The sequence below is a fragment of the Lolium rigidum genome, chromosome 3 (assembly GCF_022539505.1).
Source record: "Lolium rigidum isolate FL_2022 chromosome 3, APGP_CSIRO_Lrig_0.1, whole genome shotgun sequence".
NCBI lineage: Eukaryota > Viridiplantae > Streptophyta > Magnoliopsida > Poales > Poaceae > Lolium > Lolium rigidum.
The window spans coordinates 37,549,539-37,574,751 of record NC_061510.1 but is presented as its reverse complement, the minus strand read 5'-3'; the positions used below and the strand labels follow the sequence as shown (position 1 = coordinate 37,574,751).

Sequence of the window (25,213 nt, the reverse complement as noted above, 5' to 3'; positions counted from 1 at the left end):
GGAAGAAGACGATCTTATATAGGGGTGCGGTGAAACGACGAACCGTTGGATAAGGAAAATGTGTGACAGATGATAGCCACGTGGCAACAAGGGTAAAAAAGTAACTTAACGTTGGGGAAGTTACGGTGCGTGCGCCAGAAAAAGCGGAGGACGTGTGTCCCCCACTTGCACGATGTGTCAAGATAGTGGATCAATTGGGCCCGCATGGCAGCGAGAAAAGACTTGTCGCAAATTTTTGACTAGCAATCGTGGCTATCGTCGGCAATAACGTCACCTTGGCGAGAAGAAAAATTCGACTCAACAGCTGCATCAAAAGGCGACATGCAAAAGTATTGGAGAGCCTTTGATCAAATACAAGTTTTTGAACAAATGCTCGGGGGCTACTTTGGAAAAAAGAAGAGATCAAGAAAGACAAAATAGAAATGGTGTGAGCCTATGATCAAATACAAATATTTGTTCATAGCCTCGGGGGCTACTCCCATCGGGAGCGCTGTTCGCGCACCCGAGAAATTATAAAACTAAGGGAGAGAAAGAAAATATAGCGGCATATAGCGTGGAGCCTACAACCAAGCACAAGTCCTTGGCTGTAGCCTCGGGGGCTACTCCCATCGGGAACGCTGTTCGCGTGCCCGATGAAATTATAAAAAAAAAAGTCAGAATGAAAAGAAGAAACATAGAAAAGCAAAAGAGTATATTTCGAGTTATAAATAACTCTGCATATACTCCCATCGGGAGCGCAATATAAGTCATCCTTGACTCGATAAAATGTGCCATTCCATCAGCCGAATAAGCACTCGACAATATATTCTCAGAACGCCAAAGTTGCGATCAATTTCTGAATGCCGCAAAACTTTGCGAAGGTAAGACCCCAGATCTATTCTGTGAGGCGTGGCGCCGTCTCTGACGTCGGTTTGCTACTTTTATCCGTATCAACAGATACGAAGAAAAATCCTAACGGACGCGTTAGGTACCCAATAAATATAACTGGGACTCGACGAATGGTAAGACCTTAAGCGGCACTCGACGAAGTTTACACCGAGTATCCCGAAATCATGTCCAGGGACGTGATTTTGAAGTAGGTTTTTGCGGATTGCCACTAGAGCAGTTAACTAGTACCTGATCCGTCAGATGAACTAGCCCCAACTACCATTATCCCTGTACAATATAGAAATTTATATGAAGAAATATAGAAAAGTTTAAGTTGTCGAGTAAAAATAAACGAGTGGAGATTTTCCCCGACTCTACGATTCAAGCAAAATCTCGGGGCTACTGACATGGGCATCCCTAATGGGCCTGCCGAAGATAGTACCCGGGGTTTACTGAAGGCCCACTACTCGAAGAATAAGAAGATTCGGAAGCCTAAGATATTATTAAGGAAAGCTAGAGTTGTAATAGAAAGTCTTATTTGTAATCTTACGGGATGAGTTTGAAACCTTCCCGGACTTTGTAACTTGTACAGCACGAATCCCTCGGCTCCGCCTCCTATATAAAGGGGAGTCGAGGGACGCAGAGATCATCGAATCATTGTTTACAAACCCTAGTTTTCATAATCGTCGAGTACTTTTCGGCTGAAACCTTCGAGATCTACTTGCCCTCTACTTCCAACTAAACCCTAGCCTACAATCCACTGCGGTGTGAAGGAATTGGAGCGGGAGGTCCTCCTTTTATAGTGGCGAGGCGAGGCCATGGGGCGGCGATGAAGTCATCGTCGACGACGCGGCTACAGGGCGGTGATGGACTGGCGATGACGCAGGCGTGCAGGTGACGTCCTGGCGGTGACGCAGCGCGTGATTGCGGGGAAAACGAGGGAGAGGCGAGCTCGTACGCATGACGGGAGCGGCCAGTACCCGCGGCGGACGTCGGCGAAGTGGGCGTCGTCTACGGCGTTCCCGCGGACCAATGGCGGTGTCTGGGCGGTGCACGGTGACATCGTGAAGCTGTTGGCGCATAGAGCAAGGGCAGGGGTCAACGGAGGAGCTCAGGCGACGACGTGGCCGGCGCGTTCTGGAGCATGCCTGTGCACGCTCTGTCGTGCGCGTGCACGTTCTGGGCGTGTCTGGGCGCGCCTGGTTTGGTGCCTGTGGTGCACGAATTTGTCGAAGGCCGTGTCTAGCAGACTCAAGGAGGTGAGGAGAGGCTCGTGGACATGTTCGTGCACGTTGGGGTGCACCAGAGAGAAAGGTGACATGGTGCTGGTCATGCCATGCCACGGCATGGACGCTCTGGTCAAAATGGTGACGTTGCCGTGTACTAGAGCTTGTCTCTGATGCTTGGCCATGCTCAGAGAGATCAGTGAGGTACTAGAGATGACCTAGGGTTGAGGAGGGATGCAAAGAACTGCTGGACAAAGCAATGTCCAGAGTTGGCAGCCAGGTGCTCACCACTTGTTCGATGAAATGGCCGCAAGAGCTCTACTTTGGAATTTTTGGATGAAATTTGGTGGGTTTGCATCATAAATGATTTGTAGTAGAATGGTGGTGGTGGTGGTCAGATTTGAAAGGTTTTGCAAAAATCCAAAATGCATATGATCTTCCATATGCTTCAAAGTCTCCACTTTGCTAGCTCACCATTTGAAATTGAGAAAGAATTTGGGGTGATGGTTTTGGGCAAAGTTGTTCAACTTGATGTTGTCTTGGATGAGGTGCAAAGAGTTGGCAAAGTATAGTAAGGAAATTTCTAAATAGAAGGGCTCAAAGTGGGCATCAGGCTAAGAATTGCCAAATTGACCATATTGCATGTGAATTGGAAATTGCATTTGATTTCAATTTGATTTGGGTTTCTTTGATTCCAAAAGGGTTTATAAGTGTTTAGTAACCAATTCCAAACAATGGTTCAAGCCAAAGTGGTCTAGGTTAAGAATTTGCAAAAATGGCATAAGCCATTTGTGTGTGTTGAGGTGACTTTTCTATTTTCTTTTCTCCTTTCTTTTTCCTCCCAAATGGATGATCAAGAGATCCTTGGTTAGGGTTTTAGGGCAATGGAAATCAAACAAGAAATCATCATGGCAAAATGCACACTAAAATAATTAACAAGGTGATCTATATGCATAGCACTATATGGTGATAAAAAGTTTTTGTTGGTTCTCAAAATTGGTATTTTGGAAACTCTCTTTATCTCTTTATTGAAAAGTTGGGATGTTACATTTGTTTACTTTCTTGCAACCAAATACAATCATCTTTTAGAACACCTGAATCATGATATTAAAGAATGATTTATGAGTAGCCTTAACTAGTAGCTCTTCGTGGTTCGATACTCTTATTTCGAAACTAGCTACAATTCATCTGTGTACTTGCAGTCATCAGCCAGCACCTCGAAGAACTCGGTAAAACGTACGTAACACCACTTGTGGCACCACTCCTCCACTTTCTTCTTCTCCACTGTGATGAAATGTTGCGCCATATGATCTCGAAGGCAGAAGGTAACCCTGATGGTGACAAGCTCAGGGCTTTCCACAAGGGGATAAAATTAGTGGCAGAACAGTGCCACAGTTGGGTGGATCCCCACGTACACCTTGTAGAGGTGTTGGAATATCAACAGCACGAGGAGGCCGTTGGGGTGGAGGTTCGCCAGTTGCAGCTTGCACTCCAACAAGATGGCCTTCGCGGACGAAGACAGCGGCGGCACTAGGCCCGCCTGGATGAAGCAGGAGACACCCGCGAGAACCCCTCTTTGATACCGGACGTTCCCGGTTTAGGAGCTTTGTGGCGCCTCTCTCGTTCGTAACAAAGGCCACTGCACTGGCGACGCGGGCGAAAGACGCTTTGTGCTCGCCGGGGGAGAAGAATGCCTGGGAAGATCGCCACTGGTCCCAATCCCGCTCGCGGGCGGTCGATTATCCCCCAGCCTTCTCCTTGTTGCGGTCGAAAGAAGACTTGGATGATGACATCACCGAGAGGGCGAGGCGGTCTGTGGATGTCTGGCTCAGATCTGATCAGAGAGGAAGATGGGAGCATAAGAAGAATGTGGGGAATGGATCCGCGGAGATGGTTTTCGTAGGCTGGGGAGGGGAATTGCTAGGCAGTTCATCTCCTTGTCCATTAACTACCACGTGGTGATGCCGTGATGGGACAACTTTCCGCTTCCACACTTCGATCAAGGCGAGCCCAAGGGGGTGGACAGTTAAGTCCAAAATTCTCACCCTTGCCGCCTCTATACCATCATCCACTCGAGCCCATGTATTTTGTCTTGGGGCATAGCCCTACAACTCTCGCACGCCCGGGTATGGCGGGGTCTGGTGGTGCGCCCCAGCGAAGCCCAAAACAAAGGATATTGCCGACACATGCCCGGGGGCTACTCCCGACGTAGTGGGAACCAAGATGCCCACTACACCGTTCGCGTGGGCCAAGATGGTGCCCCATAGAGAGAGAGGCTTGAAGGCATGCAAACTCGGTACCACTGTTGTGCCCGGGGAGGGGCGTTGTTGTGCCACCATGATCACCAAATATATGCCCATCATGAACTTCTTCATTAAAGAGCAGTGCTAGGAGGACATGCCCCGAAGACGTCATCTCCAAGGACTTGTGGGCAACCCGAGCACACTTCGACGACACGACGATGAGCGGAGAGGCCTCGCCAGCGGCAGGATGGCCTCCGGGGGAGGCGCGTACCCGGGATCCATGACATGCCTTCCCGCGGGAGCGCATACTCGAAACTTGGTGCCACACCCTTGGCGCCGTCTAAAAGTCCAATTACCACCCGACGGTTGCAGTGCACTCTACCGGACTGCGCACAGAGGCAAGTCGATGGGATGGATTGATGACATCACATCAAGGACTACGACGTGTAGAACACATAGGAAGTTGGTTCATCTGTACCACCGCCTACCCCGTTGGATGCCATTTGCAGAACATGCACATACATTATGTGGTATCCCCTTTAGTATAAAAGGATGACCAGTTTTCTATGTAAGGTTAGGCTTGAAGGAAGGAGAGGAAAAACTCTAAAGGCGGAGAAGAAATATGGAGTCTCAGCTCCTCGTATACCCTGTTTGAGTCTAAAGTGATAAGACATGCATGACGTAGGGGTTTCGCATCATGCGTCCTAAACTTAAGTAAAAATCGTGTATTTTTGTATCTTGCTTCATTTAGATTTGAAACGACCAGTGCCCACTACCAAATAAAAAAGGGTGCAAACCCCAGTGTCCTCTGTCTTGCGGACGCAAAAGTTGCATTGGTAAAAAAATTAATGTCATTCTCCTAAAACACTTTGCGGAAAGTTGGCGGAGAATATTTAGACAAAATGTATAAGAGCACAATTCCAGATCTACCTTGTCTACATTTTGATTTCTTGTTGCAATGAAATGGTGGGGCACCCTTTTGTGCTGAAAAAACTTATAAGAGCGATCCCAAAGGAAAGCTTGCGTGATGCACGAGCTACCGCGTGGGAACCCTAGTACCATCGTGCTTTCCCCCAAGTTTCGTTACCCTTGAGTCCCCGATAAACGCATTTTATGAAGGGTACTGTTTTTCAAAAAATTCTTCATTTTCTTAGAACCCAATACATTTCTCCACGCGAAACATATAAGAAGTCGCTTTTAGCATCAAATCATTGATTTTCATAGAGATTCTTGGTGAACAAAGAAACAATGCATACAACACAAACGATAGGTTTGTGTTAAGGTCTAACTGAAAAAAAGGAATTGCACGCGGACATCAAACCGATGCCACGAATTCAGCGAGTGGCAGCACACGAGCAAAAGGAAGCAAAAGCAAACACACGAGCCATACATGTAAAACACTAGACACCAGCAGGGGTAATGGTTGCGTCATCGTCATAGTTCTCCTTGGAGATCTCCTCGAGCGACCTTCCCTTTGACTCTGGCACCAGCAGTGAGAAAAGTAATCCCAGGAAGTTAGTGCCAGCGAGCACGAAGAGTGCGTTGCGCATGCCGATACCCGCGGAGTACCCTTTGTCGGGCTTCTTCTGATCCTGTGATGCATACAGGAACCCGAATGCACCGATGATCGCCCCGGCCTTACCGGCAGCGGCAGAGACACCGTGGCAAGTGGAGCGGAGCCTGGCCGGAAAGATCTCGGCGGGCACGATGAAGGTTGTGCTGTTGGGCCCAAAGTTGGCGAAGAAGAAGGTGAGGCCGTAGAGAACGACGAAGCCGGTGTGGTGCCCTGGCTTGACGAGGTAGTCGTAGGGCACAGCGATGGCGAGCATGAAGATGGTCATCATGGCAAAACCCATGAGCTGGATCCAGAACCTGCCAATGATGTCGATGAAGGCGACGGTGAACCAGTAGCCCGGTACGGTGCCGCAAAGAGCGATGAGCGCCTGGGCACGAGCGATGCGGTACAACTCCTCGAGGGCGCTCATTGTCCTTGCCGGTGGGATCCATCCGACCTTGGTGAAGATGTCCTTCTGGAATAGGTTCTGGCTGTAGAAGGCGACGTCCAGCAGGAACCAGGTGCTTGTGGTGGCTAGCAGGTGTAGTCCGTGGCGGCTCATGAACTTCCGCGAGAAGAGGCCCCAAGTGTCCCCGGAGGCCACTTGAAGCTGGACCTTCTCCTCCTCCTCGGTGATGTCCTTGTTGAGCACCCTGGACATGTCCGCCGTGGCTTGCTTCGTGTTGCGGGTGATGAGCGCCGTGTATCTCGCGGTCTCTGGCATCTTCATGCGCCAGTAGTAGGTCAGCGCGGCAGGGATGGTGCCGAACATGACAATGATGCGCCACACGTAGTCGGCCTCCGGCCCAATGGATGACGTTGCGTCGACGTAGAAGGGTGGCGCTGGGAACGCGTTCCGGAACGCGGAGGAGACAACAATGGTGACGATGGTGCCGAACAGAATACCGAAGCCCTGCATGGCAAATACGGCAGCGATGAAGGTGCCACGTGTTTTCTTGTTGGCGTACTCGGACATGATGGTCGCCGATAAGGGGTAGTCGCCGCCAACGCCGAAGCCGAGCCAGAAGCGAAAGAAACACAGCGTCCCTATCACACCCTTGGCCTCGTGCCCGAACGAGAGCCCTGACGCGATGGAGCAGAGAACCATGAGGATGAGCGTGAAACCATAGACGCTCTTGCGGCCGAGCTTGTCACCGAGCCAGCCGAAGAAGAGCTGCCCCGCGAGCGTGCCGCAGAGGGCCACGCCATTCACGGCGGCCGACACGTTTGCCGGGAGGTGACCCGGCTCGTTGCTGCCAGCTTCGGTGTAGTAGATGCGCCCCAGCAGCCTAGTGACGAGGGATATGCAGAAGAGGTCGTAGGCGTCGGTGAAGAAGCCCATGCCGGCGATCACCACCGCCGTGAAATGGTACCATTGCGTTTTCGCCTGGTCTAGTGCTTTCAACACGTTGAGCTGTTCACCCGCCATGGCCGATCGATCAACTAGTTATTGACCTCTCCTAGCTATGAGCTCTCCGCTTCTACTTCTCTAGTTTTCTTGTTGTGTGTTTTCTTCCGTACCGCTGGTACCTATATATAGGCAGACAAGGGGAACTTAGCAAAATTAGATAAAGATTGGAATGGACATAGGAACATGTATGCATCGTGGACCTACGGTATGGATATACCAATCCGGACATTGGCTAGTTGCAGGAATAAAATACTCTATGTACGGCAGGTACAGCCGTACATTATCAAGATGCATCAAAGGTCAAATGCCTTCGTTTAGAGACACATCTTAGTTGGGGATTGAGGAATGCCAAACTGAAGTTTATCAGTTTTGACTTTCATGCTTCAATACAGAAATATGAAAAGAAAAATATTGAAACCACGTCATCTTTATGCTGGGAATATACCTCAACGGAACAAATTGTAAGGAATAAAGGGCTGCCAGAAAAGGTCGAGATTGTAATGTGAGTTTTATCTAAATGTTATCAATACAACTATCTTGTGACCTGTCTTAATAGGTGGGGTTACTAATGTTTTTCTCTCCTCCATACCTATTCGTGTGGTATGACAATAAGGCAAAGGCTCTATCGATTTCTTAAGACAGAAAAGAACAAGAAAAAAACGATTTCTCCAAGAAATGGGTATGGAAAATGCAAGTCATGCAAATATTGCCATACGAATTCGTGCAAATACAGCCATTGAAATTGTTCATGATCACCTCTAAACCCAATTTCAGAGCAGAATCGCAGGCAATAGCCATACGATCATAACATTGGTCATTTGGAATGTAAAAATACAAAAGACCGCTCCTAATTAACCCTCGCCCCGACGCGGCGGCGCCGCGCCGCGCCCGGGCGCTCCGGCAGCCCCTCCTCTCGCCTCCCCGCGTGCCTTCTCTCCCTGCCGCCGCCGCCGGAGGCGCTGCCGGGCAAAGCCTCGGTGGCGTGGCGGCGGCGGCGGAGGTTCTCGTCCGCGACTCGGCGGGGGCGCATCTTGCGCTGGCGGCGGCGACCGCACCGGCCAGGTCGACGGGGCATCGCGGCATGGCGGCAGCCGGAGGACATCGGCGACCCTGCTGTCGACGGCAACGGGTGGCGGCGGTGGTCTGGGCCCCGATCTGGGCCCAGATGGGCCTGGACGGGACTGGGGCATGGCTCTGCTCCGCGAGGTCCCCGACGGCGGTTCGCGGAGGAAATCTTGGGCTATTCTTGCGACGCGAGGAATCCAGCGTATCTACCCTGGGCATGGCGGTGGTGTCCATCTTCTCCGTCGGAGGTGGTCGGCCAGGCTGGTAGTCCTGTGTGGGGATCATGGGATCCGGCAATGATGATCTAGTCCGGGGTGTCATGGCGGCCGGTGAAAACTGAGCCTCGACCTCGGTCTTGGCGGATGATGGCGGCGTCAGTCGACGTCGTTACCTTGTCGAGGCGTCATCTTTGCCGTCTTGGCACTACACTCGGCGAGTTGGGGATGTGCGGCTACCGGTGAAAACCGTGCTCCGACTTCGGTTGGCGGACGATGGCGACGTCTCGCGCCGCTACCTTCTTGAAGGCAGTCGTCGCAGTCTGCGGTCTCTCACTTGTGCTGCTCCGGGGGAAACCCTAGGTCCGGGTCTCCCGGATCGGACGATGGCGGCGCGCCCTCGTCGTTCTACCTCCTGGGGCATCGTTTTTGGAGCAGCTGCTGGATGTTGGCGTTTCTCGGTGGAGTGGTGTTCATCTACCACATTGTTGATTTTCCATAGAGGTGGAAAGGTTCATCTTTCAATACTCAATTTTCATAGTACGACTTCCATTTTTAACGTAAATCTGCAGAAATAACAGGAGCAGCTCGCAAGCCTATGAGGGTTTCCACTCCTATCATCTCCAGGCGGAAGGTATAAGAGCAGTGGAGACACAATCATCAATCCCAAGAGAAGCTATCTGACTATTATCATCTACAACAGCTCTTATCAACAACAGCTTTACAATAAGTAAAGCATGACAGTACAACAATTGCAAACCCAATTACTCTGGTAGATGGTACTACCTGACGGAGTCGAATGCATTTGTCAACTACTTTTAAAAACAACTAGACTTTCTGCCCTCTAGCATTGTTATTAAAGCCTCAAAATCATGATGATCTCATCTGGTTTAACTGATTGTAGATAATTTATGCTAACCAATTTTATTAATCATGCTCTGAACAAGCTTAGCATTGGGAAGGATACGACCTGAAATGTTTGATGACTTTCTAACAGAGTTTATGTAACTTCAACATGATTTATTGAATACAGTGATGATAGACCATCCAACAGTTTTTTTCCACAATACCTTAAATTTGAGCAAGTCTAGCTAATATTTGCTTTAGAATGTGACAACCACAGCTCGGCCATCATCAACACAGTTTTCATACTCATGAATTCAGAAAAACAGCATACAGCTTCCCCTGTTGGTGTTGTTGAGGGGTGAACAACGACCGCCCGTTCCTAAAAAGTGTGGTTCACTGACAGTTTGATGAGATAATCATCTCAAGAAAGTTGCTCCAAATGTTACGATCCATTATTCTAAGGCACCATTGTTACTTATTAACTTCAGACGCAAGGTAATTTGATTCTCGAGAGCAACCGCTCATGATGATATACAGTATCACTGTCATGTTTGACAAATCCTTGCCGATTGTAAATGGGTTGACATTTCCTAAGCAATTGTCTTGACTGCTACCCAAAAATAAAAATAAAACAGATCAAACTTGACGCTAGAAAATTTTACGTGTGGACAAAATGGTGAACAATAAAAAGTACTAAGGGTGCGTTTGGTTTGAGCCCCAACAAGCCCTACCAAATTTTTGGCATGACCAAAATATTGACAAAGTCTTGTTGTTTGGATTATAGCCGTTGTCCTTCCAAAATTTTGGTTGAATAGTGCGTCTGTTTGGTTTGCAACCAAACTGATTTGGCATGCATAGACAACTTAAATTGGCCAATTCTTGATTTGATGACAATTCAATCAAAATAATTGTTAATAAGGTATTTTTTAAGAATAAAGTCAAGAAGAAAAAAAACGTGAGCTAAATTATCGTAACTAACTACTGCATGCAGTTCAAAGCAGCTAGCTCACTTGTATGAACCAATGAGATACGAAATAGAACGCTTAAAGATGTTTCGTAATACTAGTTCTTTTCCCCAACAGAAAATAGATCGTTGGATCATCATTCACTGCATGTTGGCCAGTATTGCAAGGAAATATTTAATATATAAAAAAAATATAGTATAAAATATTTAATATTCATCTGATTTTCAGTAGATATTATTTCATATGTATAGAGAGTATTCATATACTATAATATGAATTAAATAAGATTATGAATTAAATAAGATATGGATCAAAGAAAGACTACTTCTGGATACTAAATTAATAAAATAAAGAAATTAATTTTTTCAATTTTAAATAAGAAATAAATAATGTATACATCTAAACAACCTTTTCTTTAATATGAATTGACCTATCAAAAAATAATTCCAATTATTTAATATGAATAATTTGGATTAATTAATTAATTAATTAATGTACTTTTATGTGTCGAATTACTCAACACAAGATTCTTAGAACAAACCCCTCCTATATCCGCTATATGGAATAAAAGTTTTGGTATACTGTGTGCTAAGTTTTTTCTAATAGAATTCTCATATTTTAATTATTACATGGGACCCACCATGAAGAAGCGGGCGGGTAGGGCTGCGAATATTTTGGCGATGGATTTCTCCACCCTCAGCGCGCGAAAACTACACAGGCGGGCTGGGGCGAACTTTGGCAGCCAATTTCTGGGCTTCACTCCAAACATCTACCAAATGTTATGGGCTTGCCAAATTTTTGGTGTGGTAGGTGTTGGCTGTAAACCAAACATACCCTAACTTGCCCGGTGGCCAAAGTGGAGATATCTAGGCACCATACGGTGTATGAATCCTATCTGGGAAGATGCAGGTAGGTGACTTTACAAGATTGTAACACCCGCGTGTCCACTTGTCCAGAACATTAGTAACCGGACAACATATTACTCCACTGCAAGGACCAGTCAAGATTCTACAGTACATAAGGACTAGGCAACTGATCCCAACGGGAGAACTTGGGGGGACATTTAGATACAGCCTTTATTTGCTTGTACAGAACAAGATACATATGCTGATATACATATTCACCTTCCTAAGATAAGAAAGAATGTAAGTAGAACATAATGCCAACTCAACTAGGTACATACTGCACGGATCTAGAAAAACTCTGCTAGAGGACATAGTTTTTACAATAGTTGACCGAGGAACTGGAAGGAACAAGTTACTAAATATCAACCTGACGGTCTTTGGTAGACATGCTTTGTTCTAGGATCAACGATTATGCCCTTTCCACCATTCACTTCGAGATCATGCCTGCGTGATTAACTACATCAGTACTGAACTATCTTAGCTAGAAGACCTGTGAAAAAGCTAGAAAATTTGCAAGATTTCCTTACTGAAAGACAAAATCTGGAATGGTTAGCTGTTCTCGTGGTACATATCTGAACAAATGCATCAATCTGTCAACATAGACAACTTTCTTCCAGACCTGATTCACACACAACGAGAAGTTGGAATTTCAAGAAAACAAATCATGCCCAGTAATAAGGAGATAAAGTATTTGCAACCACACTTACATCTCCATCAACAAGAAGCTGCAACGCCAAAATAGCTGTTCTCAATCCCAGTGTTGGGTGGAGTACATATATAGCCTGTGGAAATCGATGACACCAGATGTTAATATTCTTCAAACATAAAATCATTAATGCACAATCAGATCAAATGAGGTACAAACCTGAAGATTTCGCTGATGCTTCCGCCCTAGCATTTGTTGTAACCGCTTCATGAATCCTAAGTCTGGTTGTCTGCAAATTCAATTACAAGAACTCAAGTTACACCACTGCTTCTTAAATATTAAATACACTAAGGTTCAGATAGAAATGTAATTTCCTCCCAGCCTACATATCCAACACTTACACTTGTAAGGATGCTGCCGAGTGGAAATAGACAATAGAGTAGGGCTTTTGAATCAAAGGCTCAAACTCCTGTAAGCAAAGCATATCATAATCCAGTCAGAGATTATTGTCCAGATGTTCCAAAAAAAAAAGGAATGGGTACTATCAAGTAGTACTAAAAGAGGCTGCAGCAAATATCATATATAAGTAGAAAGGAAATTGCAGATTTACTTCCATAGTACAAAGTAACTGCTAGATGCATTGCCTTTACTTTTCTTGTTGTGGGCCCAATCATCAATGTTGTTAAATTGCATATATATCCATAAAATAGTGCATTATGTATTTAAATCCTTCAAGACAATTTGACACCTTAAGAACTTTTGCATTTTGAGGCAGCACTATTGTATATTAATCCTTGCAAGCTCATGAATCATGATATATCAGGGAAAGTTACTGCATATCATGTGCAGTTCAAGTGTTTCAATTTATTACCTTTACTACATATAGAACAAATCGTTCAAGATCTAAACAGCGAAGAAGAAAGTGAGCGCCAACAACCACCATAACTGGACGCCCTTCACTATCGACACCACCACGGTAACTGAAATTGACGAACAATATCAAAATACAGGCAAATGATACAGCGCCAGCAGGAAAAATTGTCATGGATAGAAAGCAGCCTGAAGAAAGTCCAAAATAAATAGAAAATGACGAATTTACATACATTATTTTCATTTCAGCGATTTCTGAAAGATTGAGGGAATTTGCTTTAGCAAGGTATCTTGAATGAAGTGAATATTCTTCGGCAGCCGATAAGGCAGGACCACCAAGATCGCCTAAACCGAGCAACTTGGCACAATTAAATCCTTTCTTTGCCTGGGCAGACTTTTCCCATTGCTCCTTGCGTCGGAGATCTGGATCTTTAATTATGGACATAAAGGTAGGATCCAAATATGAATCCATCTTCGAATTTCTGTATGGAACAAAACAGAATGAGACAAACTCCAACTAAGGAACAATCATCGTCAAGTAACATGTTGAGTCTCACCTTCTGCGTGTCAATCCAGAACCAGAAAGGGGATTATCTGCGGGCACGGGAGCTGGATATTTGCTATTTGCTGCCTCCGCAGGCAATGTTTTTATTCTTATTTTCCTTTCATCTATTATTGGCTCGCCATTCTCATCCCCAACATCAGCTGGAAGTTTTAACGAAGCTATCTCTTCCTCCTGTTTGTCCCGTGGGAAATACAGAGGAAGCAATCTGCAGGATGCAACACTATCAATCTATGCAAGAAAATCATCACATTTAACTAGCAGTACTAGTTTCAGTTTAAGTACCGCTTATATATCTCTGTATCAGATGATGATATAGTACAAAAGACAACAGCAGTTATATTGTCCTTTTGCTTCTCCAGAAAACGTCTAACAGTTCCTGCTCAACCTCATCCAAAGAAGACAGGACTTAGAAACTAGGAAAAGCTAACTGTTGAACAAATAAATAATTAGCACAGACAAAATCCATTCTTTGGAGTCCGCATCCGTAGAAAATAGCAGCCATTGAACAAATCAAACAATAGCGGAACATAAAGAGAATTGAAACAAAATATTGACAAGATAACTCACTTATTGCCACATGAGCTGCTGGTTCGCGAGGGTAATTCTTGGCCTCTGTGTATATGCAACCCATTGCGATGCTAATCACATTAAAGGCAAAAAAAACTTAATCTCGTAAAATTGCAGGACATACTATGTGAAATGCAATATTGGAAGACACCAAAATGTAAAATAAATAAAAATATGTACGTATTCAAGCATCAAAGCTTTTAATATACCTTTCAAGACCATTCTCAACAAGTAGTTCCATACAAGACCTGTAGCAGTGGCTAAGTGCGCTCTCCGCAGCTGTGTGATACTTGACAGCATATTTAGGGCCCACCGTATGGATGACCTTCCTGGAAAACAAATCGATAAGTATGGTAACAGATGAAGAGCAAATATAATAAAAATCAATGACTTGCACCATTCCAAAATATAAGGCATATAAATTTTGTCCTAAATCAAACCTTCAAAGTTTTACCAATGTTTTAGAAAAAATACAAAATAAATATAATAAGAAAATATATTTAATAGTGGATCTAATGATACTGATTTGGTAATCTAGAAATTGATGTTTTTTCCTATAAACTTGGTCAAACATATAAGTCTTGACTTAAGAAAAAAAATTATATGCCTTAGTAGCGGATCACCCTTGAGCATAAGACAGGTAAGGTCTGATCTGATCTGTTTACAGCAAGTATTCATTCAGATGGAAAATGCAGAGTTCAAATTGCACTGTGGAGCAAATTACAGACAAAGTGTAATTGGTTTTACAGTACGGAATGCAGCATGGAACCAGAAAATTAGGACTGGTCTATGGTGAGCAACCATTGCAGTTGTAATGGCTGATTTGACATCGAACAGCAGGAGTAATCGCCCATATGGTCAGAACAAATGTGCGTTTTTTGGAACAAATAGATCTTCCCACTAAAATTTAATTAACTATAAAGTATCACCAATTTTCTACTGGTAAAATATATTAGCAGAACAGCATTGTCTTAGCAAAAAAATGCCGACAGATAATTTATCCAGAGGAGGGTGGGGTGTCTCGGAGAGCAAAACCAGGGTCCCTTAATGATGTACGTTGACCACGAAAATATGATTGTTCATGCTTACAGAAGCATATGCCATAAAATGTTGCTCTGTCCATTAATCGAGATGATAATGTACTTGAGTGTTAATTCCCTCTGAAAGGGTCTAACAGTTTGCAAAGTTATGCAAATGAACTTCACAGAGTTGACTGCTTATGTAACCAAGTACCATTTGTGCAAATGCATGTCAGACCACATACCAACACTTATGCCATCCCTATAAAATAATCACCATTCTTTTGCTGAGATAGCTACTGATTTGCAACTAAAAATAATCACCATTTTTTTGCGAAATAACTAAAAAAATCACTATAAGATGGCAACAGCAGATAAAACAACAATATGTCAAAAATTTCCTTGGAGCAATGGTCAATTTGGCTGCCTCCTTTTCCATAAAAAAAAATAGTAGAAAAGGATGCAAAATCTGCAATTACAAAAGGATTATTGATCATATGCAAACTTGTAGTGAGCAAACATTGTGTATATACCCAATCAGAAATGGACAAACTGCATTCAAGAATTCATACACAAAATGTTATGGCTTGAACACTGGTTGCCCAACTACATTCGAATCAGTACTGGAAAGATTGTGCTATCTACCCTCTGTAGTCTCCATTCTCAAGTGTTACTACTACAAGCATGGAGGATGCAAAATCAGTACATATGAGGATTGTCGGTCATATGGGCTTCTCTGTGGGTAAACATTGTGTACATACCCAATGGGAAATAAAACACTTCTTCTTTTTTTCGAATGTGGGGAAATAGAACACTTGTTTTAACAATCCATACAGAAAGCGCTATGACTTGAGCAATCAATACTTGTAAGGCGCTGCTATCTACCCTCTATAGTCTCCATTCTCAAGTACTAACAAGTCTGTCGTGTAACTACAACAGCTCTGATGAGAACGAAATGAGATGACCAACCTAGCAGGGAGATCGTACGCATTGGTCATCTTGGCCATCCCAGTCCGGCACCCACCCTGCAAAGATGGATGAAAACAAAAGGCCGCCCCGCTGATGACGATCCCAAACCGAAATGCGGCTCTAGAAGGTAGAAACAGCATCGGAGGAAAAAACGTACCAAGGTGGCGCACTCCTCGGCGAGCTCCGGCCCCGCCGCCGCGTGCAAGCCCGGGCTGCTGTGCGCCTCGTCCAAGCTCTGCGGGAAGCATTGAGGAACAAATTAGCGCTACCGATCGCGATGCTGCTAATAGTGTATGTACGTTTGCGGCACGAGAGGAGGAGGAGGGGAAGGGAATCGCGAGCGACGGACCTCGTTGGTGGAGTTGACGACGGCGTCGACCTCGAGGCTCCAGGGCTGGCCCCGCCAGAGGTAGATCTTGGAGTTGACGTGGTCGTCGACGGGGAAGCGGGACGCGCCGCGGCCCCCCGCCCCGGCGGCCGCGTCGAGGGGGTCGGCGAAGGAGAGGAAGGAGGAGGCGGGGGCCTCGGATCCGGCGGCGGTGGGGGAGGAGGGGAGGCGCTGGTCGGGGTCGCTCCAGCGCGGGACCTGGTCGAGCGTCACGGCCGGCTCCACCCCGCCTACGCCGGGCGCCATGGCCGCCGCCGCCGCGGCAGCCGCCGCCCCGGGGGAGGGGGAGGCGGAGGCCGAGGCGGCCGCCGGCGAGCGGTGCTGCATGGGGACGGGCGGCGGCCGGATCGGAGCCGGCTGGGATGGCGTGGGGACGGGAGAGGCGGGTTCGCGCGCGCGCGAAGTGGAGCCGCGGAGGTGGAGGTGGAGAGGAGTTTGGGGATCGGGGCGGATCGGATGGGGGAGGACACAGAAAGGGGAATTGGGTTTTATTAAAATTGCCACAATAATTGTGCCGTCTGCGGAAATTTGCAAACGCGAGGAAGAAAATGACTAGGCCACTGACATGCTGGACAGACGAGTCATAGGCCCTACATGTCATTGTAATTGTATGAGAACACGTCGATATGTTTGAGAGGCGCATGCAGCCGATGCTAGCTGGATTAAGACGAGTGGGTACCACGTGAATGAACAAGCCGAATGTGTCGACCTCAACCAGCCCTTGAAATTGATTGATAGCATGGGCCAAATCGTCGCCGTCCTTATGGCATTTGCCCCGTTTTCGTTAATTGAGAAAATTGTAGTTTAAACTTGGATTTGTATCTCTTCTCTACTACTTAGGGTGTGTTTGGTAGGTCGGGCCAACCCAGAAAATCCCATCTCAACAGAGATTTCTGAGATTTTAGCTGTTTGGTAGGTCGGCTCTCCCAAGTGGGCACTGCCCAACTCACCGGAAAAGGCCTCTCGCCACCGCCCGACGAGAAGCTCAAATCGAGCTTCGCACTCAGGCGGGGCTGACCTCGCCCGGAAAAACCCCCGCGCCTCGCGGCGCGGGCCAAAATCCAACAGGGGTCGGACCGGTCTCGCTCATTCCCACCGTAGCCGCTCTCGCTCCAAAATCGCCCGCTCTTGACGCCGCCCTCTGCGCCGCCTCCTCGACGCCGGACGCCACCGCCTCGACGCCGGGACGACGCCGGCCGGCCGCCCGCACCTTCACGCCGGAGCTCCTCGCTCGGGGACAGCCACGGTCAGCGGAGATCCTTCGCCACCGGAGCTCCCTCGCCAGAGCACACGCGACCGGCCACGGCCTCGCGCCCGGACGGCCAGCTCCGCGACGACCAGCCACGGCCTCGCGCCGCCACCGGAGCTCGGTCAACGGAGCATCCTCGCCGGAGTTTCGTCGCCAGGGACCCGATTGCGTTTCTGACAGGGCCTCGCGCCGACCTGCGCGACGTCCACGGCCTCGCGCCGCTGTCGACAACCTCGCACTGCCGTCCACGGCCTCGCGCCGTCGTCCACGACCTCCAGCCACGGCCGCCATGGCACCACAAGGACCCGATTGCTTTTGTGTCATATATTTAGGGACCCGATTGCTTTTTATTTTGTATAGCCCGGCTCTAGTCATACATGAGCACCAAACAGCTTCTCTACTCAGAGATTCTCAACACACCCGGCCTAACAAACAAAGGCAACAATCTGTACTGAGCATAGTTGAGGTCAGCATAGCTGAAGAGAGATGGAGAATCTGAGTAGCCCCAGGCTACCAAACACACCCTTAGTATTATCTCTACTAACCTGTTCCGTCGTCACGCCATCCCAGGCGGCTCCGGCGATCGATTGTCCCGCTTACCAGTTGGCTTCGGCGATCGATTGTCCCGCTTCATCTATCGCCTCCTTATGGGCCTGGCCCAGTTTCATGTACTACCGCCGGCCAATGGAACACAAAATAGAAGTCGCCTCTAGGTTTTCTCCCGCCTTCCTTGTGTCGATCTGTGACGGCAGCCGCCGCCTACCACCTCCGACGGGAGGAACGAAACCCCCATCATGTGGTTGCTATAACGGAAGTTCAGGGGTTGCAGCTGGAGGTCGTATACGGCAGCGTCACCTGATCGGCATCTCCATGGTCGTCCAACTCCTCGCGTGCCATTTCCTCGAGGGTGACCTATCATTGGCATCTACACCATGCGATGGCCGGCGGGAAGGGAGGCGCCACCCTCGTCGTCCTCGACCCTGCGGTCTCATCTGCGCCCCCATTCGTTTTTCACGGCCAAGCCTCTTGTCCCCTCCAACCACGGCGCTAACAGACATGCCCAAGGAGATCGAGGCCGGCTGAAGCAGTGGAGAAATTGCATCCAGCCTTGGAGGATTTGCTTCAGGCATGTTTTTTGTGTATTAATTCCCTTTCTTGTCCATGTTCGTGGTAGGTTTTCATCTACTCATTTGCTTCCGATTTGCTTCCGTGATTTCTTTTCGATTTGAATCCTGTATGAAATTTTTGGTTGATTTTTCTGTGAGGGTATGAATTAGAGCCCATGTATCTACGGATCCTTGTGGAAGAACAAGAGAAGGGAAGCCAGTGCTCCATTGTCGTTGCTATCTCACTGCCGATCCGATCTGAGCAAGGGAACATGCATTCCACCAACCTGCTCCTCAAGGAGACATCCAAGTGATATCCATCCTCGACCCATCCAAGTATGTAAATGTTGAAATATTGGGTCCATTTTTAGTGGCCCAAATTAGATTTCAGTTTTCCCTATAAATCTCAAAGCTCAAATAGTGGCAGCCTTGTGAGTTTGAGCCCAAGTGGGTGGCACCTCACTAGGGAGTGGCAAGAGGTGGGAAGTTTAGTCCCACATGAAAAGTTGGGAGGAAGTTAGACCACCTTATAAGGTGGGTTGTTCCACCACTAGTAAGTGAGTGAGCATAGGAGTGCTACACGCACGCTCCTCCTCCTCCTCGCTCGCTCGTCTCGAATCAACACGACACGTCACGACGCGCTCCGCGCTTGTGGTGAGTGGATTGAGCCTTGAGCCGAGACTTTCCTTACTTTTTGCAGCTCAGGAAAATGAACAGAGTCCTAGACGGACGTGTCACAGTTAGTCGATTCGGGTCGCTCCCGGACCGTGGGCTATCTGTAACCGACTCGAAACGTGCGCGCGACGTGGGCGTGCCCCACGTTGCCTAGGGTTTCCTGAGCCTATATAATCTCTTGCCCGGCTACCGCAGAAAGCTATCTGATACACGAGTTAGGGTTTCCACCTCTCTCTGCTTGCGTCGCCATCGTAGCCTACTCCATCTCACGCGCCGACGTGCATCGGCGAACGGGAGAGCAGGTCTCCGGAACCAATCGCCTTTGTGATCCTATTGCGCGACTGCTCAAGTTCTTCATCACGGGTCGCATTCCGTCCAAGTCGGGCGGTGCTGCCTACCGTCATCTTCAACGCCGTCTACTTCGACCCGTCGTTCCCGTCGTCAACAATGTTGTCATCAACAACGTTACTGCTGCGACGTCATCTGCTACACCGCCACCGCCACCACCACCAGATCGGTACGCACGACAAATCTCGATATGTTTAGCGATGGATGTTGTACTGTTTGCCCTACTACTATTCATGTTGATTAATGCATCTAGTATGTTCGAGTTTCAGTTAGTAGTTACTATCATCAGGCTTAATACTCTGGAATTAATTATGGAAATTGTGCCTAATTATCCAACAATCCAAAAACCTAATTGTAGGCAATTTCCTGAGTTAACAATGGCTGGTTTTGCTGATGCACTGAGGGCGGATAAGTTTACCGGTGTGCACTTTAAGAGGTGGCAGGTTAAGGCCACGCTCCGGCTTACTCATCTGAAAGTGTTCGAAGTTAGTGATGGTTTACCTGAAGGAACTATATCTAACCAAGATCAGAACAAGTTCAAGGAAAACAATACATTCTTCGTCGGATGCGTTCTGAGTATTCTTGCTGATCGTCTGTGTGATGTGTACATGCACATAACAGATGGTAAAGAGCTCTAGGATGCACTGAATGCTAAATTCGGTGCAACCGATGCAGGCAGTGAACTGTACATCATGGAGATTTTCCATGACATCAGGATGGTAAACAACCGTTCTGTATTCGAACAAGCTCATGAGATACAGTGCATTGCGAAAGAGCTTGAACTCCTTAAGTGTGTCTTACCTGACAAGTTTGTGGCTGGTGATACGTCCAAAACGTATCCACTTTCGCGAACACTTTTGCTATTGTTTTGCCTCTAATTTGTGTAATTTGGATACAACTAACACGGATTAACGTTGTTTTCAGCAGTTGCCCTGGTGTCTTATTTTTGTGCAGAAAATCAACTTTCAGGAAAATCCCCAAAAATAATTGCAATGGGCCTATTTTCACAGAAGACTTACGGAGCCAGAAGACGAGACGGAGGGGGGCCATGAGGAGTGCCCACCACAAGGCGGCACGGTGGGCCCCTGGGCCGCGCCGCCCTATGGTGGCGCCGCCTCGGCCAGCCCCCGACGCTCTCCTCTGGACTACTTAAAGCCCTTGACCTAAAAACGCACGGGGGTTCGACCAATTTGCCAGAAGACATCCAGAACTCCGCCGCCATCGCGAAACTCAATCTCGGGATCAGAAACTCCGTTCTGGCACCCTGCCGGGACGGGGAATTGGAGGAGATCATCGCCATCATCACCACCGACGCCTCTCCATCAACCATCCATGCTTCCCCCATCCATGTGTGAGTAAATCTCCCGCTGTAGGAGTTGGATGAGATTGTTCATGTAATAGCATAAGATTGTTAGGGCATAGTGCCTAGTATCCGTAGTTGGTACTTTTATGATATTGTTGCAACTTGTTATGCTTAATTCTTGTCACTAGGGCCCAAGTGCCATGATTTCAGATCTGAACATGTTATTGATTCATGATGATATTCATTGTTTTATGATCTTACCTGCAAGTTGTATACACATATTGCTGTGCGGAACCCGAGGCCCCAAAGTGACAGAAATTGGGACAACCGGAGGGGAAGGCAGTGATATGAGGATCACACGTGTTCACGGAGTGTTAATGTTTTGCTCCGGTACTCTATTAAAAGGAGTACCTTAATTACCAGTAGTTTCCCTAGAGGCCTGGCTGCCACCGGCTGGTAGGACAATAGATGTTGTGCAAGTTTCTCATTGCGAGCACGTACGACTATATACGGAACACATGCCTATGGTTATTTAGTACTTGGATACTGTCTTATTATTATCTGCAAATGCCCTGCCTTGATTATTACATGAATTCTCTTATCCATGCAGCGCCCGTTCATCCATCCCTATGCCTACAGTATTTTAATCCTGTTGTTTACTATAATCACTACTGCTGTCTTTATTACACTGCTGCTTATATTTCACTACCGCTACTGCTATAAAACTGTTGCTACTGATAAACTCTTGCGAGCAAGTCTGTTTCCAGGTGCAGCTGAATTGACAACTCCGTTGTTAAGTCTTACAAATATTCTTTGGCTCCCTTGTGTCGAATCAATAAATTGGGTTTTACTTCCCTCGAAGATCATTGCGATCCCCTATACTTGTGGGTCATCAAGACTATTTTCTGCGCCATTGCAGAGGAGCATAGCTTTATTTGCAAGTTCACTCGAATTGATATTGTTCGCTGCAAATCCTCCATCATGGGTAAATCTCGCGATGCTAAAGTCGCCATATTACCATCCACTACAAGAAAAGGTACAACTACGAGTACCTCTGCTGCTCTTGATTCACCATCTCGTGATAAGTCAACTTGTTTCACCACCACAAGCTTCACATGCTTGGTATTTCTGCTGAATACGGAAATTCCTCTTATAATCTTGATGATGCTTCTCACTGTTCTTGATGATAATGGTTCATTAGGTCCTTTTCTAGATGCTACAATTGCTAGGTCTAGACAAATTGAAAATACGAAATTCCTAATGAAAATACTTATTACACTGTTAATTCACCGAGTCACGTTGAATACTCTAGTGATGATCTTGATGAAGATTATGTGGAACTTGATGATGATTTTATTGATAAATGTAATGCTACTACCGATGCAAGTAACATTAAAAAGCTTCTTGCACAACGTCTTTGTTAGATATAAACTCGTCTCCGATCCTAAATTTGCCACATCTCCTATAAACATTAAGGATAAGGATTATGATTTTTCTCTTGATTTATCTCATATATCTATTGTTGAGAAAACACCTTTTTGTGGTACTGACAAAGAAAGTGTTGTAGAGCACATGATTGAGCTTTCTACTTTGAGTAGCTTGTTTTCTGATGATACCAAGAATCGTACTTATTTTGTTGCTCAATTTTTTCCTTTCTCATTAAAGGATGATGCTAAAACTTGGTATAATAGTTTGCCTCCTGATTCTATTGATAGTCCAAGTAGTTTGCTTGATGTTTTCTTTCGAAAATACTTTCCTGCTAGTGCTCAACATATTGCTTTGCAGAAAATTTATAGTTTTGACCAGGAAGATGGAGAGAAATTGCCTGAAGCTTGGGCAAGGTTTTGCTCTCTTCTTATAGCTCGGCCTGGACATGATTTGGAAAAGCATGACTTACTTGATATATTTTATAGTGGACTAACCATTGAGTCTAGGGCATACCTGGATAGTTGTGCTGGTTGTGTTTTCAGGAAAAGAACTCCAGATGAAGCTGAAGAATTAATGGCTAGAATAAGCCAAAATCATGATGATTGGACTACACCTGAACCAACCCCAACACCAATATTGAAGAAGAGGGGTATGATTAAATTAAATGATGAAGATAGGGAAGCCAAGAAATCTCTTAAAGAGAAAGGTATTAAATCTGAAGATGTGAAGAACTTACCCCCCATAGAAGATTTATGTAAGATAACTCCCCCTTCATCTACGATTGAGGTACATTCTCTTCAACGCTTTGATAAAGAAGATATTCCTTACTCAAAACCTCCGGATCAATGTTTAGATGAATTTGATAATTATGTTGTTAAGCAAGATAACTTTAATATGAGAGTAGAGAATCATTTAATGGAAAATTCTCAGGCTATTAGTAAATTGCATGATATTGTGGAGAGAACCTCCAATGATGTTAAGATGCTTGTTAAACATTTTCATATGGTTCAAACTCAAATTGATGAACTCACTAAAGTGCAAAATGACTTGTTAAAAAATACTTCTAAAGAAAATCATGCTTATGAAGTAACAACTAGAGGTGGTGTTTCTACCCAGGATCCTCTATATCCTGAGGGGCATCCCAAAAGAGTTGAACATGATTCTCAACGAACTAAAGAAATTAGTGCTCCTTCTAAGAAAAAGAAGAAGAAACATAAAATTGTTGTAGAATCCTCTGAGCCTGTTAATGATCCTAATAGTATTTCTATTTCTGATGCTGAAACTGAAAGTGGTAATGAACATGATAAAGATAATGATAAGAATGATGTTTCTGATAAAGAAGAGGTTGAAGATGAACCTGAAAAGCATGCTAAAAATAAAAAGTACACTAAAGAGGATTTTATTTCTAAGAAACATGGTAATGAAAGAGAACCTTGGGTTCAAAAGCAAATGCCTTTTCCTGTTAAGAAACTAAAATCAAAGGAGGAAGAACACTATAATAAATTTTGTGATTGGATGAAACCTTTGTTCCTGCAAATCCCTTTGACTCGATGCTATTAAATTGCCTCCTTATTCAAACTATATGAAAGATATTGTCTCTAACAAAAGGAAAATTCCTAATGAGGAGATTTCCACTATGCTTGCTAATTACTCTTTCAATGGCAAGGTTCCAAAGAAGCTCGGGAGACCTAGGTATACCGACTATTCCTTGTTCCATCAAGAATAATTATGTTAGAACTGCTCTATGTGATTTGGGAGCAGGAGTTAGTGTTATGCCTTTTTCTGTTTACAAGAGACTTTATTTAGATAAGTTGATACCAACTGATATATCTTTGCAAATGGCTGATAAATCTATTGCTGTTCCTGTTGGTATATGTGAGGATATTCTTGTTCAAGTTACTAATAGTTACTTAATATTAACTGATTTTATTGTGTTGGAAATGCCTGAAGATGATAATATGTCTATTATTCTTGGAAGACCTTTTCTTAACACTGCAGGGGCTGTTATTGATTGCAATAAAGGAAAAGTTACTTTCAATGTTGATGATAAGGAGCATACTGTTTATTTTCCCAAGAGGATTGATAAAGTATATGGAGTTAATACAATTTCTAATTTGAGAACTATCAAAGTGGGAGTTATTGGTTGTCCTATATATGAGCCTAAACAAGGATATCAAAATATTATGATTGGATCCATATCAATACAATATAAGGTAACATGATTGATTTGAGGTTTACTTCTTCTTATGTCACGTAAAATTTATTTGGTGGCAAGACTTGATCAACCTTGTTAACAAGTACATTTTATATGCATGGAAGAGCTAAACAACATTTCTTTCTTTCTCCACACTTGTTTACTTTCTGTAGTACTATTTGTTTTGCAAGATGCGTTAGTTGTTTAGAAGTTTGAAAATCTTTTTCTCGCCTCGTAATAGTTATTTTAACACCCGGAAATGTGCATTTTTCGAAGTTTTCAAAAATTTACAAAAATTATATCACTGGTCCTATTTTTCAAAATGCAACCTGGGAGTGCATGGGGCTGACCAGTGGGGCACCCCAGGGCTGCACCCCATGTGCCGGCGCGGCCAGCAAGGGGGGCGCGCCACCCTGTGGTGAGGGCCCCCACTTGGCCCTCCACTCACTCATCCACCTACCACTCCACTCTCTTTCACGGGAAAACACACCACCATTGTTCAAACCCGAGTTTCTTGCTGTTCTTGCTCGAGATTTTTGATCTCCTTGCTCAGCCCATCTTTGCTGCTGAAATTTGGGGCATTTGTTC

General features: G+C 45.7%; 2 protein-coding genes across 2 annotated transcripts; both read right to left on the bottom strand.

Annotated features, from left to right (window-relative positions):
- Nucleotides 1-5,736: 5,736 nt before the first annotated feature.
- On the bottom strand, nucleotides 5,737-7,323 carry LOC124695647 (inorganic phosphate transporter 1-2-like). Its single transcript, XM_047228472.1, has one exon. The coding sequence runs from the start codon at nucleotides 7,318-7,320 to the stop codon at nucleotides 5,737-5,739; it is 1,584 nt and encodes a 527-aa protein (XP_047084428.1). The 5' UTR covers nucleotides 7,321-7,323.
- A 4,103-nt stretch (nucleotides 7,324-11,426) lies between these two features.
- LOC124701453 (protein GDAP2 homolog) lies at nucleotides 11,427-16,664 on the bottom strand. The gene is made up of 14 exons (XM_047233515.1): nucleotides 16,284-16,664; nucleotides 16,092-16,169; nucleotides 15,935-15,990; nucleotides 14,156-14,275; nucleotides 13,947-14,017; nucleotides 13,662-13,755; nucleotides 13,372-13,584; nucleotides 13,048-13,296; nucleotides 12,816-12,924; nucleotides 12,346-12,413; nucleotides 12,164-12,233; nucleotides 12,006-12,080; nucleotides 11,826-11,917; nucleotides 11,427-11,742 (listed from the first exon to the last, which is right to left on the bottom strand). Exons 1-14 carry the CDS (start codon nucleotides 16,647-16,649, stop codon nucleotides 11,661-11,663), a joined length of 1,743 nt encoding a protein of 580 aa, XP_047089471.1. The 5' UTR covers nucleotides 16,650-16,664; the 3' UTR covers nucleotides 11,427-11,660.
- Between the last annotated feature and the right edge of the window lie 8,549 nt (nucleotides 16,665-25,213).